Below are 16,771 nucleotides of genomic sequence, written 5' to 3'. Positions count from 1 at the left end.
AAACAAGCTAAGTATAAATATTTAATATAAGAATGTTATTGTTAAGTCGACTGTCGATTGAAATGAGTTAGAAATGAGCTTCCTACGAGTGGTGACGTTCATAATATTTTTAGTGATACTAAATACAGTGAACAGTGACATGCATGAGTATATATCTAATATACCGTCTGATGTTGGGGTATGTGATATTGTGTAATATAAAATCATTAAAACTATCTTTAACTATCCTTTTTTAACTTCTACAAATAAAATCTACGACGACACTAAAATAATGAATTTAAAACAATTATACTTTTATAATACGTGTATGTTCATCCGCAAAGCGCTACATAAAAACATAAATACAATTAATATTATAATCTCAACATCAAATCGCCACTATCCTAATAGACGAGCTAGCTATCTTGCCCTCCCGAAGATCCGAACAAATTATGGAAGGCGAACGGCAACATACGTTTCTATAACGGGAATAAATGTCTTTAAACCTTCAAATGGCTAAGGCCGCAAGCGACCAATGGCTGAGCTCGGTGGGCTCTGATTGGCTCATTTGAATCGGATCAACAAGAGCTAAAACGCAAAAAAGGTGGATTTGTATAAAAAGCACGTAATTATTATTATTACTGATGGTGACACTTGTGGCTCCACATACGGACGGTGGTGTGGCAATGGATCCACAAATACCAACCGGATCAACAAGTGAAAACGGATCAAATAATTACTAACTATATGGCACGTTTGATCAACATAGTGCCCGTGGAGATATCTATATATATATATATATCTATAATTAAAATTTATAAGAAGAGACATTATTTCAGTGATTTTATAAGTATGTAGAGTTTTTTTTTATATTTTGTTTATGTCGTTATCCTAGTTGGTAGGGCTAGTTATAAATGTTTTCATAAGTCTTTATGCACTTATCACATCGTGACCTCTACAATAAGAAAAAAAACGTGATGCAATATTTCAGTCACAATATTTGTAGAGCACTGTTACATTTATAGTTTCTAATATTATTGCCAAAGGTTTAATAGCACTTTTTATAATTTGCACACCATATTTATCATGGGAAACAAGTAATAACTGCGTTAAAAACAACCGACTTCAAACTTGCACTTGCAAAATTTACAAATACCTACAGACAAAAATGCTCATAAAATAAAAACTACTGGGCCTATCCGAATAAAATTTTTATGGGACCAATTCGACACCATCCCGCATCGAACAAAAAAAGAATCACGTAAATTGGTTCAGAAACCTCGGAGTAATCGGTGTACATACATAAAAAAAAAAAAAAAAAACATACCGGCCGAATTGATAACCTCCTCCTTTTTTTTGAAGTCGGTTAAAAACTAAACTTAAAACGTAATAAACAGATTAATTTTATCGACAAGTGACACTTTTCTTGTTGACGATTTCTTAGTAGCAAGAGAAAATTAAGCCGAAAATTGACCATTTGCGGGAAAAATTATAATAATTATTAGTGTAGTTTTGAAAATCGTTTTAGAATTATGAGCAATAATCTAAAAAGAGGTCATTTGCCACCCCCCCCTATTCCGTCACCTCACCCCCCCAATCTTGAGGACTTGATAATATGATCATCTGGACATGTCAAGTATAACTTTAGCGATTTTCACACGATTTATTTCCGCTAATTTTACTTATTTTCTCATACTATAGTGTGACGCTTCTAGTCGACGTTACGATTGATTCTATAGATAAATTAATAATATTTTGATATGTATAATATTATATATTAACTTGAAGGTTTATAACAAATATTGTACAACAATAATTGTCTTACAGATCCATGTATTATAATGTGAATATCAAAGAACGATTAATTAAAGTATCCATTGATTTAAATTCTTATTTACTTCGATGAAAAATCCTTATTAGAATACGTTTATATTCACATTTATATTATAAATTTAAAGGATATGTATTTTACAGACTTCAGTAAACAACGCTTGGAACAACATAGTAAAGGCAATAAAACGACCAGTGAAAATAAGAAGATTGGGACGAACTGGTGAGTCTAAACCATAGATTTCGATTTTAATATGTTTTTAACGGATTTTAAACGTGATTTATTCATTATATTATTTAACTCTTCGTTTCGAACACTACAGCGATCTCGCGTTAAAGATTGTAAACAGGGGCGTAGCTACCGCCGTATCTGCCGTATCAATTATAAAGGGCCACCGCGCCAAGGGGGCCCCCAACGTGCGCTTTTGTGAGAAATCTTTACCCTTCCTAAGGGCCCCCAAACAAATTTTTATACGGGGCCCCCGCTGTATAAAAATTTCGCGTATAAATATAAAAACGCTCCGCTTCTGATTGTAAATCACATTTAAAATCCGTCAAAAAGACTTATTTGTAAATGTATATAAATGGCTGTGTAATGAAAATATTGGTCTAAGTAAATATTCTATAACATTTTTCCATTCCATAATTTTCTTCTGTCTTTATTTATTTCGCTTATTATTTCTTTCACATATCATATTATATCAAAAATTAATATCTGAATACGTATTACAAATAACAAATAAATATCAACTTCAATATTATTATATCGGTTCATAAGGCTCTGTTACTATTGAGATTTTGCACGTGCCGAAACTTTGAATATGTGAGGAAAGGTTTGTAATTATGTATGTATGTATGTATGTATGGTTTTCACGCATAAACTTCTCAACCGATTTTGATGAAATGGCACAGACAGACAGATCTTTAGACCCTGAGAAAGAACATAGGCTACTTTTTATTGCTAAATATGTACCACGGGCGAAGCTTTTTATAATAAAAAAAGGAACGAAACAAACGGAAACCTATTAAAAAATAATATGTAGGTACTTACAATAAAGGACATGGGATTTCACTTTTCACACAATGTTATCTAATGTTAAAGGTTAATGTTCAATTTAATGTAATGCTAAAAAATCTCAATTATAAAACAGAATTCAATTTTATCTTATTCTATAGATATTATCATTTCAATATTTAATAACCTCATATTATGCATACAACCTTATTATCCTGTGTTTATATACAACACAGAAAATTAATAAAGGTATGAAAACATATCCAAAGGTATTTCCAACTATTATTTAACATCCGTAATCAAAGCATACATCAGATACTCGGACTGAATAAATACATTCTAATTAAAATTCATCTCTTAGGAAAATATTGCTTCGGACCTTATCTACCGCATAATATTTTTATGGTGCATTTACACATTTGAGTTCACTATTCGCGTAGCGACTCATCAATGTATTCGAGTCTTAGCGGATAGCGAGTGTAGTTTACTCATTCGTCTTCGTTATTCGGTTCGCTGCTCGCTTCGCTCCTGGCGCGATTGTGTGAATGCACCATTACAGACTTAACAATTTAATATAAACAATATTTAATTAAATTGTATGATACAATACCTTCGTTTCGATGTGTTTTCGATATCCTTTTGTTTGAAGAATAAATATACCGATGATTCTATTTTTATGACTCCTCTTTATTATAACTCGATACTTTTTGTATTTTGTAAAGAAAGTCATATAATAGATTTAGATCTTTCATTAATGTAAGTATAATATTTTCATTCCATTTTGCTTTCTCTTATATGTTATTATTGTTAGATAACGCACTGCATGATTTAATTTTACGATGTGAAATTCTATCACAAAGTTATTTACAAATGTTTTATTTGACGTTCAATCCATCAAGAATTTGATTATAAAAGCATCATTTTAATTCGATCATAAAGCTTATATTTTATGACATTAAGATATTCAGTATATAGCGCAAAACTGCACTAAAAGGAAGCCGGTAAATACATTACTTTAAATAATAGTATTTTGATTTTGCGGTAACTAGTATACAAATACGCTTCCTCACCCTTCCCAGACCTTTCCTTTATCACCGTCATCAATCCTATCTTATCCCTTACCCCTTGAACGATAGAAATACATTTGCTCATAATAAATTTACAAGGTTCGTGATTGCTTGCCATCAAGTGACCTACCAGCTGATATAACAGACCAAAATTTTTGTTACATAATATACTAGGTGTATCCCACTGTTTTCCCGCAAGTAGGAATTGTATCCTCTATTTCAAGTGTTTATTGAAATTTCGTTGTTAAAAAAAAACCGTTGAACATAAATCGCGTCTTTGTGAGCAAGCCGAGGAAAATGAGAGAAAGAAAAATAGTTTATTTGAATTTAAATGACATTACATGTTGTTTTCCTTGGCTGAAACACGTCCACACTGACCGAGCTGGTTCGCGCAGCAATCGCTTCGCGAGGCTGCTCGCTCTGTGTGGACCCTATTCATTTTAAACATTTTTAATTCCGAATTTCTTCTAAATCACTGCTAAGACCAGACCGATAGATTTAATCATCATCATCATCTTAATAATTATTTCCAGGTAGAACCAAATCACCCAGAACTACAGTCTCCACTCTATCAACCCGGTATCTCATAAAGCTGACCCGCCTCCACTTCCAGGAAACCACGACACCGTCAACCACTACCAAGACCCTTACGAAGTTGGTTATCCCAGTACTTTTACAACCAAACTGGAGGGTCAGGTTTGACTGGCGAAATGGAAAGGATATGATGAAGTCTGAAAAGAGCAAAGGTATTTTTGTCTTCATTTAAATCAGTTAATAACTCAGGCCCCGGAACCACAGACACAATAGAAAATCTATTGTGTCTGGGACCGATCGGGCCGCTTGGGGCTCAATGGGTATAGTAATATAGCTTGGTTACTTTACGACTGATGGAAATGAAAACAACAATCTTAAGGATAGAAATGAATTCTTCTTTTCTTCTTCTATTTCTTAAGTGGCAACTCTCGATTCCAGTGAGGACGGATTCTGCCAATATCAAGTTTTGAACAATTTATGTTTTAGCTAGTTCGATTCCCGGTTGAGGAGGTGAATTTTAGAAAATCTTTGAATGCACTTAGGTATATTTCCTTTTAAAAGTAAAGGAATGTTTCCTTTCAGCAAAATTTGCCATACAGCATTTCAAGGGCCCATCGAAAATTTCTACACTGTATAAACATACAAAATCTATACCCAAAACATTTAGCTCTTTCCCACAAAAGAAAGCTATTAATAAACACTATATATTTCAGATCTGAAACCCGAGAATTACACATCGTGTGAACTAACGAGCAACATCAACAAGGCATCTGAAGACGATAGCCAGCACTATGGGAATCTTTTCTTTGTTTAAGTCTCATGTAATAAGAGTTTTATAAATAAAGTGTATTTTATGTAAACATTTGTATTGATTTCGCACAAAGGATGGGAATTATGTATTTTGATGTATGGTTAATGATGTTCCTGTTTTTGAAGTGAAACTTCTTTATCGGGGTTGGAAAAAAATTTAGTGTAACATTTTTTCGTTACGCGTGACATTTTTACGTTATCTTTTTCTTATTCCTACCACGCGTGATTCGACGTATTTCTGTAAAGTTGCATATAGTAAATTATTTTTTGAAAAATAAGGTCATAAAGAAGTTTCACTTCTTACGTGTGTACACTACGCACGTAGTACACGCACACATTTTTTTATATAACTATCTATCCCGGAAAACGTTGTCCTGCCTTTTATTAGTTAGGGGGATACATATATAGATGCTGTTGGATTCTCAGACCTACCTAATAAGCGCACAATTTCATAAGAATCGGTCAAGCTGTTTCGGAAGAGTTTGGCTACAAACAAGAATTTGTTATCTCTATAATACAAAAATGAATCGCAAAATGTGTTGGTAAGCGCATAACTCGAGAACGGCTGAACCGATTTCGTTAATTTTTTTATAATATTCCTTGAAATACGAAGATGGTTCTTATGGAGAGAAAACGTAAACATGTACCACAGGAGAATCCGAGGCGGACCGCTAGTATATTCTAATAATAAATACTTATAGAATGGGCTTAAATATTTTGGTGCGTAAAAAGTGCGAATGGGGACAATAATAAATAAAATCAAAATAAGGACTTTAAATTTCTAATGAATGTCGTAAAAGGTAAAATTCATGAACGAAGTCGCAGGTGGAAAGAAACTAAAAACACTTCTAGCTCCGAACTAAATTTTCTTCCCGAGTATATTCTCCATACTAAAAGGAATTTTAAAAGATTCATTCAGTTAAACCTCTAAATTACAGCGTATGTATATAACGTAAAGCTAAAGAAGTAATGCAGTTTTAAGCCAGTTGAAATGGATGAAAAGTAAAATAGGTCTTAAAATTTTCTTTCATTTAGATTTTAGGGTATACAAATAGTAGTTTAAAGAGATGAGAGATGTTATGTATTGTGTAAAGGAGTAAAAATAATCATTTATGTTAACATTCTTGTCATCCGAAATCGTAAAATACAAATATATTGCTAACAATTTTATTGATTAGTTAAAGTACATGTTTAAACTGAAACTCAACCATTTATTTATCCAATTAGACTTATCCTAGAAGTAGCACTTATTGAATCGTCATAGCACAGTTTTATCATGTACTACCTTTACTACCTTTATTCAATACAAGCTTTCCGCCCGCGGCATCGCCCGCGCAGTCAAAAACAAACCCGCATAGTTCTCTACTCGGGTATCAAAATATCTCTATACCAAATTTCATGCAAATTGGTTCAGTAGATAAGGCGTGATTGAGTAACAGTCAGACAGAGAGAGTTATTTTATTATTATTATGTGTATCTCAATCCATACTACTCGGGTACCATCATAAGGAAGGTACCCGGTCCTTTGGAAGGCTTACGTGGGGACACGGATCCAACACGCAGAGGCCCTTTAGAGAACTTTACTGTGTTGATTATTATTATTTATATAAAAATAACGCCAAAAAAGATAGCTGATGTAGTTATTACTGTGTACATGGTACCTACTAGTTATTACCATGATAAACAAAATCTAATAAAGAACGTATGTAAGGAAAAGATGCCAGGAGTTTCATAGAAAAATAACTGATTAAGTCATTAAATCTAGATGTAAGAAGCTAACAACCTCCCAGTTCAACAGCATGACGTGCTCTAAATTTATTTAGCCACAGAAGACAAATGAGCAAACGCTAACTTGTAATTAACATACAATGTACGTACCTATATTACTCGTAAATTACTTGGAAATAGCATCTCTGTATGTCTCTACTATATAATAGACTAAGTGCATTACAGCCATTACACTAAGGAGATGTCTATAATACAAAAATGAAACACTAAATTTTTTGCTAAGCGCAAATCTGGAGAACGGCTAGACCGATTTCGTTAATAATTTCTTTATCAATTCCTCGAAGTATTCCTCGAAGGATGGTTCTAATGGAAAAAACGTAAACATACACCACGGGCGAAAGCGGGGCGGGCCGCCAGTTTAAAATAAAGCAATAAACCATGCATGATACATATTTATTTATTCAACAATTTAATGTACCACAGACTATCCTATCTTCGCACAAAATAATTATTATCAATACCCGTGAAGTTTTAATGACCGGTTTTAGCGCTAATTTCTGAGTTTTTCTTTTAACGAACACTTAGTAGCGAAAAAAAAAATTATCGAAATCAGTCCAGCAGTTCATGCATGTCCGTGACCAAAGGCGAAAATATTATGTTATCTATAGTTTCAAGGAATATCCAGGAACCTATGTAAATGTTAGCAAAATGTTTGGGAGTCGGAATCCTTGCAAATGCCACTATTTGCGTAAACGGCATTCCAAGAAATACGAGGCTTAGTGTAACTGTAGCCGGGATAATGAATTCAAATTCAAATTTTATTCCGGATTTACATAAAGTGCGATTTTTTAGTTTTGCTTGTTTAATTTATATTGTTTGTTTTTAACTACTAGCTTAATCTTATGTTAAGTATGCGAGTCTTAGTTTTTCTTCCAATTGTTTGGAGTTGTTTGGTACCTAGTACGAATGAAATAATGACTTTTTTGAACATTAAACAATTGAAAATGAAACGAATTTCTTTACATTTAGCTTTATAACGATTTGAGACGACCTGCTTTTAGATACGTGCTTGTTTTTTTAAATATTAAATATATTTTTTTTAATATAACGAAAATTTGATCTACAATGGAAAGTAATACAAGATCTCTACATACATCCAGAAAGCCAATCATAATTTCCCATAAACAATCAATAAGGAAACATCCAATCCATTCAAACTCCAGGTATAAAAACATACGTCCTTCACATACATATAAGTACATAGACATATAAACACATATAATATTAATTCAACATACCAAATGTCTGCATGCCACATATTATGATGAGGGTATGTTTGACGGCACATGACGGCCACCTGTGACCCGTCAAGGAATGATCGTCAAATATAAATATTTAGAAGGTATTTTTATATTTGCTACAATCAATTGAACAAAACATTTGTATAGAGTTCAATAAGGTATGTATTAAATTCATTTGACAGAAATTAAACGAATACTATTTCATTGTTCATTCTTTAAATTAACAACAAAAACAGTGCTGCTTTTTTATCATTTATTAGGTATTTTAAACATTTATTTTAACTGCTATCTGTACTTAAGATGAATACTATAAAGCTGGAAAGTTTTTTTTTGCTTGAGCGCGCTAATCTAAGGAACCACGGGTCCGATTTGAAAAATTATTTCACTATTAAGTCTATTTATCGAGTAAGGCTTATATAGGTTATACATAATATTATATCATCAAACAAAGACCAGTAAGACCGCGGGACGTAGCTAGTCATTTTTGCGAGCTTTAGCCAAACAATGCTGAATCATGCTTACTAAACAACATTTCAATTTAAATTTGATCTCTATATTTCAGTAAACTATTTAAATCACATCTAATTTGTTTAAAACACTTAAAACAGTAGCCCTCTACGTGATATCGCATTATTCAAATGATTCAATCTCTTACACTCGTATTCTTAGAGGATTTGCACTGAAATGTCTATAAAGTGGCCGGGATTCTGGATCACTGAGCGAATGAATGAATATAAAGGAGGCTAAACACCACTCGGTTATAATACGTATTTCGATTTGTGGTTGAATTTATAAACTAACGCAGATATAATATTTAGAATTTGTGTTTTAATGAACTAATAGCCTGGTAGAGATCGCTACGTAGCGATCTATGTAGTCTTGTCTTTGTTATAATATGTATTTACTATTTATGTATTTTCAATGCAATAAAGTATTTTTTATTCATTTTATTCAACTAATTGTTTTCAGTAAATAAAGAAAACGATAAGAAGGTAAAATATCTAGGCTAATTGACTGATTTAATTATACAATTACTCATAATAACTTTGCGGAAGTCAAGCATGATCACTGATGTTTTTCGTTAAACTAAATCAAAAACAAATATGTTGGTAAGTAGCCTCAAAATAAGTATCAGAAATATACATAACAAAAAAACGACGTGTGGCACTCGGGGACTGCCGCGGAAAAGCTATTGCATAGCATGCCTTCAAGCCACACCTCCGCCCGTCGGAGTGGGGAGCGTGAGGTTTTTCGTTACGCAATTTCTGGATTCGGTCCCCGCTCTCAAGGCCCGTGATAGAAGCTATGCAATAGCTTAAAAGAAAATATTTTAACATTAGTCTAACTATTTCGTTTCGTCTAATTAATGTTTAATTTTACATTGAAATATTATGTACATTCACATTGTAATATATCAATATTCAATCGTTATCTATCAGAAAATTCATTTAAACCAACTCACGAAAAGACATCTCTAAGCCTACGCAGTAAAATCAATTACGCATAATCGTATGCAAAAACTTGTTCAATGAATAGGCGTTATCGCATTGCCTCAAAGGCCTTTGAGAATTTTGCTGTTCCTCACAAACAGAGCCATATCGATCCATTGTATTTGGTTAAACATGGATACACCTAGGGTTATCGAAACTTTAAAATGTTAATTGCTGTAAAGAGTGACAATTCGGGTATAGGGAGGTTTGGAATAGGATTGTGATTGTTACTAATATTATAAATGCGAAAGTTTATGAGTATGGATGTGTGTGTGTGTGATGTTTGGCAAGACTGAAATGTCTGGTACCGGCAAGGCTTGAAAATAGGGTTGTGATGGTTATTAATATTATAAATGCGAAAGTTTATGTATGTGCGTTTGTTACTCTTTCACGAAAACTACAGGACGGAATCGGATGAAACTTTATACTTATATAGGTTTATACATCAGAATAGCACATGAGCTTTGGAAATATTTGATTATAGGCGACGGATAAAACCGCACGATACAGCTAGTAAATATTTTCAGATTGGAATCGAAATCTTAAGAAGTTTTCAGCAAATCTGTTATTTGAAAAATATTTCTTTTGTCTTGTTTTGTGGCTGGTAATTTCACAAATTGATTCACTCTTCACGAACGTATAATGTATATCTTCAGTTTTTTATCCCAACCGGAAAATTAATTTTAATATTCCTACACCCACATCGTCTAAATAAACAAACAAGAAGTACATGAAATAACAACTGCTATCTAAACGACAACATGCATACCAAGCCCATTGCCAATACTTCAACATCCACAAAAATGCCTCCAAATCCTTCGCGGCTGTACAATCCGGATCACCGGTAACCCTGTACGCAAACCGACAAACAGAACCTAGTATTTGTTCGTATGTTAACGGTAAATTCAACAGTTTGGTATTAAGGGCTTGACCGGTCACAATCTGGGTATTATTTTAGTTTTGCTTCTTGGAACAACTCTATATTAGTGTTTTTAAAAATGTTTAATACGATTTTTATAATATTCTTTGTGTTTTGATTTGTGAATGTCTGTACAATTACGTAATTTAAAACATTTATCTATGTTTGTTTCTTTTTGAAGTGAAACTTATTTTGGCGCGTTAAGAGTAATATTTCAAGGTTGCGTCATGACAATACCGTCACGTCATGGAGTAAGGCGACGATTTTGGTATCTTTGAATCTTGCCAAAGAAATTTCACTTCTGACACGTGTGTTTGGCACACACGCTCTTTTTTTTAAATGATTTTTGGTCGTTTTACAGCTTATTTATCAAGCAAAAGTAAACAAACAGTCGAGGAAAACAATTTCATCCTATTGATTCTAAATCCTTCCTTTTAAAACTTTCAACGCGTAGAGAGAAACTTGTAAGTAAGAAAAAGGTCTTTTTCAGGATGATTCGGGATCAATCAAATATATTTTTGGGTCAATGAAGATGTATATTTGGTTAGCCAGGATCAAAGGAGGAGGAATCGCACTTGTCAATAATAGTTATGATATTTATGATATTTTGGACGAAAGAAAATGACATTCAGAGAAATATTTCCTTGAAACACTGATTTCCTGTGAATAATCATCATTCCTGTAATTTATTACGTATTGTAGAGAAGAAGTGAATAAATAAATAAATAAATAAATAAATAAATATTATAGGACATTATTACACAAATCGACCTAGTCCCGCAGTAAGCTCAATTAAGGCTTGTGTTGTGGGTACTAGGCGACGATAAATATAATATTTAATAAATACATATATAGATAATAACACCCAGACCCAAGAACAAATAATTGAGTTCATCACACAAATATTTGCCCTGACCGGGGATCGAACCCGGGACCGTCGGCTCAGTAGGCAGTTACTTTACCACTGCGCCAACCGCGTCGTCAATATATATAATATCGGGGAATATAATATCCTAATCAGTGTATGCTTAACTACAAGTGCCTGCGCGCTTAGTATACCAATAGTGGGACTCCCTATATATTTTAACACATAACAAAAACGAACATAATATGCAACAAGCAGGCAGTATTTATTGAGATAAACTTTATAATTACACCCCATCGTTTTTGTCACTAGGGGCTGATAATTATTATTTTCCCCAAAATACACAAACCGCCTTGTAGCTTGAAGTTTATTAAATTTAATGGTGCATTTTCGAAGTTGGACCCCAAAAGAATATAAGAATGTATTTAGATCTCTACAGGGAGTATATTAAAATCACGAGGGTGGATTCCTTTGAACCAACACTTTGAAGACGGGGTCACTTTGAATGCCATAATTGGACCCTTAAAACTCCATAGTATATGAGGAAAAAGATGATCTTGCATCGTGTTTATTTATGCTATGAATACCGCTTAAGAATGGTAAGTTATTACTTAAGGATATAAATAAATAAATATTTCGGGACAATTTTCACACACGGCACGATCTGATCCCATACTAAGCTTTCGCTTGTGTTATGGAAACCAGATGGCTGATAAACATACTGTATATAATATAATTTTAAATAAATACTTATACAGATAATTAACACCCAGACACAGAGCAAACAAATGTTCATCACACAAACATTTGCCCCGAGTTGGAATCGAACCCACGACCAGTGGCTTGGAAGGCAGGGTCACTACCAACCACGCCAACCGGACAGGCAAGTATACAATAAAATTAAGTTATTGTCGTTATACCTTGAGGGATCTGTATATAGAATGTTTTTGTTAATTCGTTAAAGTAAATAGATCATAAAGCCTTGGTCTTTAACTTAAGAGTCGTAAATAATAATTTGAATTAAATTAAGTTGTAATATTCAAAATATTTATTGATCTTTAGTTAAAAAAAAAATATTCCAGAAGCTTTTATTAGTTTATATTTGACTGCGAAAAAATAGTTATGGTACTGTTATTTATACATATGTATATTAGCCATAAATCCTTAATTATCTATATAACTTTACTTATCCACTTCTAAGCTTAATTTATGAAAAATACATTTTCATTCATTAATTCTCAAATTTCTTTTATTATTTATTACTAGCTTCCGCCCGCGACTCCGTCCGCGCGGATGTCGGTCTTCGCGTGGATGGTTTATTTATCCATTTTGAGTACCTCTGATAATAACATCTTATAAATATCTATTGGACCCAATTCCCAAATACGGCTAGGCCTATAATAATACGCAACGTGTGTTCGCGGTTCTACGGAACAACGTCTATGGATAAAACTGAAAAATTAAGATTTTTTTTTTTCTACGTATTTTTCCAGGATAAAAAGTATCCTATTTTACGCCCAGGATAATAAGGTATAATTATACCAAGTTTCATCGAAATCGAACCGCTAGTTTTCACGTGATGCCTTCACATACAGACAGACAGACAGACAGACAGACAAAAATTTTTTTAATCACATATTTGGGTTTGGTATCGATCCAGTAACACCCCCTGCTATTTATTTTTTCAATATTTTCAATGTACAGAATTGACCCTTCTACAGATAATAGATTAGAAAATCATATAAAAATATATTGAAAAAATGAAATAAAAATTCACTATACGGTACATAGAATTGAATACATTCTAAAACAAGCATACTCTAATAAGCATAACATTCTCAATATCCAAAAAGGTTGTAAAAAAGGCAGCTATAACTCATCATACTGGACTAACGCCAACATTGCAAAATGTAAATCCAATACACAACGAATTCAAACCTATGTACGATTAGGTTACTAATCCACTTCATAGAGAAGATTCACTTAAAATATCCTACTAATATTATAATTGCGAAAGTTTGTATTGATGTATGGATGTTTGTTACTCTTTCACGTAAAAACTACTGAACCGATTACAATGAAATTTAGCACACATATAGAGGGTAACTTGGATTAACACATAGGATAGTTTTTATCCCGGAAATCCCATAGGAACGGGAACTATGCGGGTTTTCCTTTGCAAACGCGGGCGAAGCCGCGGGCGGAAATCTAGTTCTACATATACTGGTTGAAGCGACCGCCGTTGTTCTGCCCTATTGTCCCTTTTTCGTGTTTTCACTCCAACCATCCTTGTGCCTTAACAAATAAGTTAAGTTAATAAAAAATCGAATTGGTCTTAACAACACATTTGGCGATAAATTTTTATTATATAGATCAAAAACATTCATTCTCTCAACATGAATATTTTTGTAAAGTTTTTCTTTCTCTGCTCAACTCCTATTATACCGTGATAATATAGCCTTACTAGCTTTCCGCCAGTGGCTGCGCCCGCGAAATTAAAGAAAAAACCGCATAGTTCCCGTTTCCATGGGATTTCCGTGATAAAACCTTTCCAAAAAAAGGCGTAAAGAAGAGACAAGTAAACAGATAGAGCAAGATAAAGATTTAAATTATTATAAGTAAGCATTATAAGCCTTCCTCGATAAATGAACTATCCACCATAAAACAACTTTTCAATTCAAGTAGTTCCTGAGATAAGAACGCTCAACTAAACAAACACTTCAACATTTTATTATCATAGACAAAAAAGTTCAAGCATTTTTTAGTTTTCAGACGGTAGTGTATTAATTCGTCTAGACTGCTTTTATTAATGGAATCAATGGTAACTTGAATAAAAATGTAATTTACAGTTCTCGTGTTTTATCTAAATTCCATACAAATCATTTTTATGGATGACTGCCATATCTGTTATAACGAAATAAAAAGAAGTTACTTTTTGAAACGTAGATTATATAATTAACTAGTTGTGGCCCGCGGTTTTACCGGCATTGCTCCGCGGATTATTAGACTGAGAGTGATGATATATTTTAGCCTATAATAGTCTTCATCAATAAATGAACTATCTAACAGTGTCATAATTTTTCAAATTGGACCCGTTGTTCCTGCGATTAGCGTGTTGAAACAAACTCTTCCGTTTTTTAATATGTATTTGTAAGTATATGTAGTATGAGACGTGTTTTATTCTGCAAGTTAACTGTTGAATTATAATTGTATCTTAAATTAATCGTTATTCGAGTATATATGGCTTTTTCTGCAGTCGTATAGTCATAATTTTTAAAGCGTGTTCACTGATGAAGAGCTTAGTGAGCAAGGAGTTGAACAAATAGGTATTTAAAAAAAAAGCTCTTTTATATAATAATATTTATATCTTAGCTTTGAATATGGTTTACAAGCCTAACAGTCCCACCGCAGAAATATTTAAGCATATGGCTTATTATTGTGGTGCATTATGCAATTGAAACTGTAAACGTAGAAATAAAAATAACATATTGTATGGAATACTCTATGAGTAGAGCTTATGAAACTGAAGTAGAATACTACTTATATTATAAATGTGAATGTTTGTTTGTTTAACTGAAAATAGAGCAACAGTTTGACATGTAGCTTAGCATTTATTATTCATAAAACAGGAATATCCATACTAATATTATAAATGCGAAAGTAACTCTGTCTGTCTGTCTGTTACTCAATCACACCTTAACTACTGAAGCAATTTGCATGAATTTTGGTATAGAGATATTTTGATACCCGAGAAAGGACATAGGATAGGTTTTATCCCGGAAATTACACGGGAACGGGAACTATGCGGGTTTTTCTTTGACTGCGCGGGCGATGCCGCGGTCGGAAAGCTAGTATTTTATATATTATAGTATCGAGTAGTCTCATGTTTCATACACTTCAATTATATTTATTTGGATAGAAAGTAATAATGTGCTCTTGAAATTTATTGATAAATATAACTCACATGCACAAGCGTGATGATAATATATACATTATAGTACATTCGCAGCGTATTGAATCTATTCAGCGTTCCTTCACGAGACACTTGGCTTTTACCTCTCGAGGTATATCACATCGCTGCCCATATAGTGAACGCTTAGATTTTTTTAAAATGATTTCGTTACGCGACCGCCGCAAATTACACGATTTACTATTTCTCCATAAATGTGTAAACGGTGCTGTTGTCTGTGAGGACATCATTTCTAACATCGCTTTTCAGATACCGTATGGCTTTCCCAGAAAACCGGTAAAAAACCTTTTTTGTGTTCCAGCTTGTAAAACTAACCTAGGCAAACATGCTCCATTATCCAGAATGTGTGCTACTTATAACCAACAAATAATGCTCTTACCAGATCTTGACATATTTTTTGGATCTCTCGCACAGTATAAGCATAAAATTATTCACAGTTTTTCCAGCAGCGTATAAAATAATGTAGTATATTGATTATGTTTTTCTTTCATTTATGTTTAATTGTATAAGTGTTATTAATGCGAATGTTGTGTACAGCTATAATTGATAAATACATCAGATACAATTAATTAGATAATGTCTTCTTATATATAATGTAATGTGTATTTATTGTTGTGTGTTCCATAAATAAATAAATAAATAAATAAATTATAAGCTATATATTATCATCACGCTACGGCCAACAACGGGGGTGAAACCGCGCAGAGCAGCTAGTCAAACAATAAACACTGTAGGTATATTAATTCACAGTTTTATTCATGTTTTATTACTTTTAATTATCCTCAAACAGTTCTAACAGAGTCGCTTATATAAGTATTATGTTCATTATAATATTATGACTTATCGTTTCTAATAATTCAGAAAGTTATAATAACAAACACGCTAAAATAGATCTTACCAAATATTATGAACTTACATAAAATTTAAGTTCCTCACATCAGACTCGTAGCAGTAAAAGAGTCTTCAAGAAAATAGGGAATTTCGTAGAAATACGAGTGATATATTTGTTTTAATTTTAAGGTTCTATAATAGTTATTCTAAAAAAAGGTGTCTTATTCTTAATAGTAACGTAATTCATAACTAATAGTAACGTAATTCATTCAAAAAATTAACGTTGTGTGTTAAATTTGTGACTTGTTCTTATGATTATACCAATTTGGTTAAAATAATGGTTGGCATCTGAACTGAATTAAAAAATACGTTTTCTAATAGCCAAATAAAGAACATTTGTATATAAAGAAAGTAAAGATAAATTGTTCACAA

At 32.7% G+C, this 16,771-nt stretch overlaps 1 protein-coding gene across 1 annotated transcript; it reads left to right on the top strand.

Annotated features, from left to right (window-relative positions):
* Positions 1-5,285, top strand: LOC123695600. Its single transcript, XM_045641500.1, has 4 exons — positions 1-178; positions 1,954-2,032; positions 4,425-4,637; positions 5,139-5,285. Exons 1-4 carry the CDS (start codon positions 74-76, stop codon positions 5,237-5,239), a joined length of 498 nt encoding a protein of 165 aa, XP_045497456.1. The 5' UTR covers positions 1-73; the 3' UTR covers positions 5,240-5,285.
* Positions 5,286-16,771: the final 11,486 nt, after the last annotated feature.

Source organism: Colias croceus, chromosome 11 (assembly GCF_905220415.1).
Source record: "Colias croceus chromosome 11, ilColCroc2.1".
NCBI lineage: Eukaryota > Metazoa > Arthropoda > Insecta > Lepidoptera > Pieridae > Colias > Colias croceus.
The sequence above is the reverse complement of the archived record's forward strand: the minus strand, read 5'-3'. Positions and strand labels throughout refer to the sequence as shown.

Excerpts from the sequence above, each read along its gene's own strand:
- LOC123695600 (XM_045641500.1), top strand. The coding sequence starts at position 74 with ATGAGCTTCCTACGAGTGGTGACGTTCATAATATTTTTAGTGATACTA. Across the intron at positions 2,033-4,424 it reads AAGAAGATTGGGACGAACTG|GTAGAACCAAATCACCCAGA; the intron begins GTGAGTCTAAAC and ends AATTATTTCCAG. Across the intron at positions 4,638-5,138 it reads GAAGTCTGAAAAGAGCAAAG|ATCTGAAACCCGAGAATTAC; the intron begins GTATTTTTGTCT and ends TATATATTTCAG.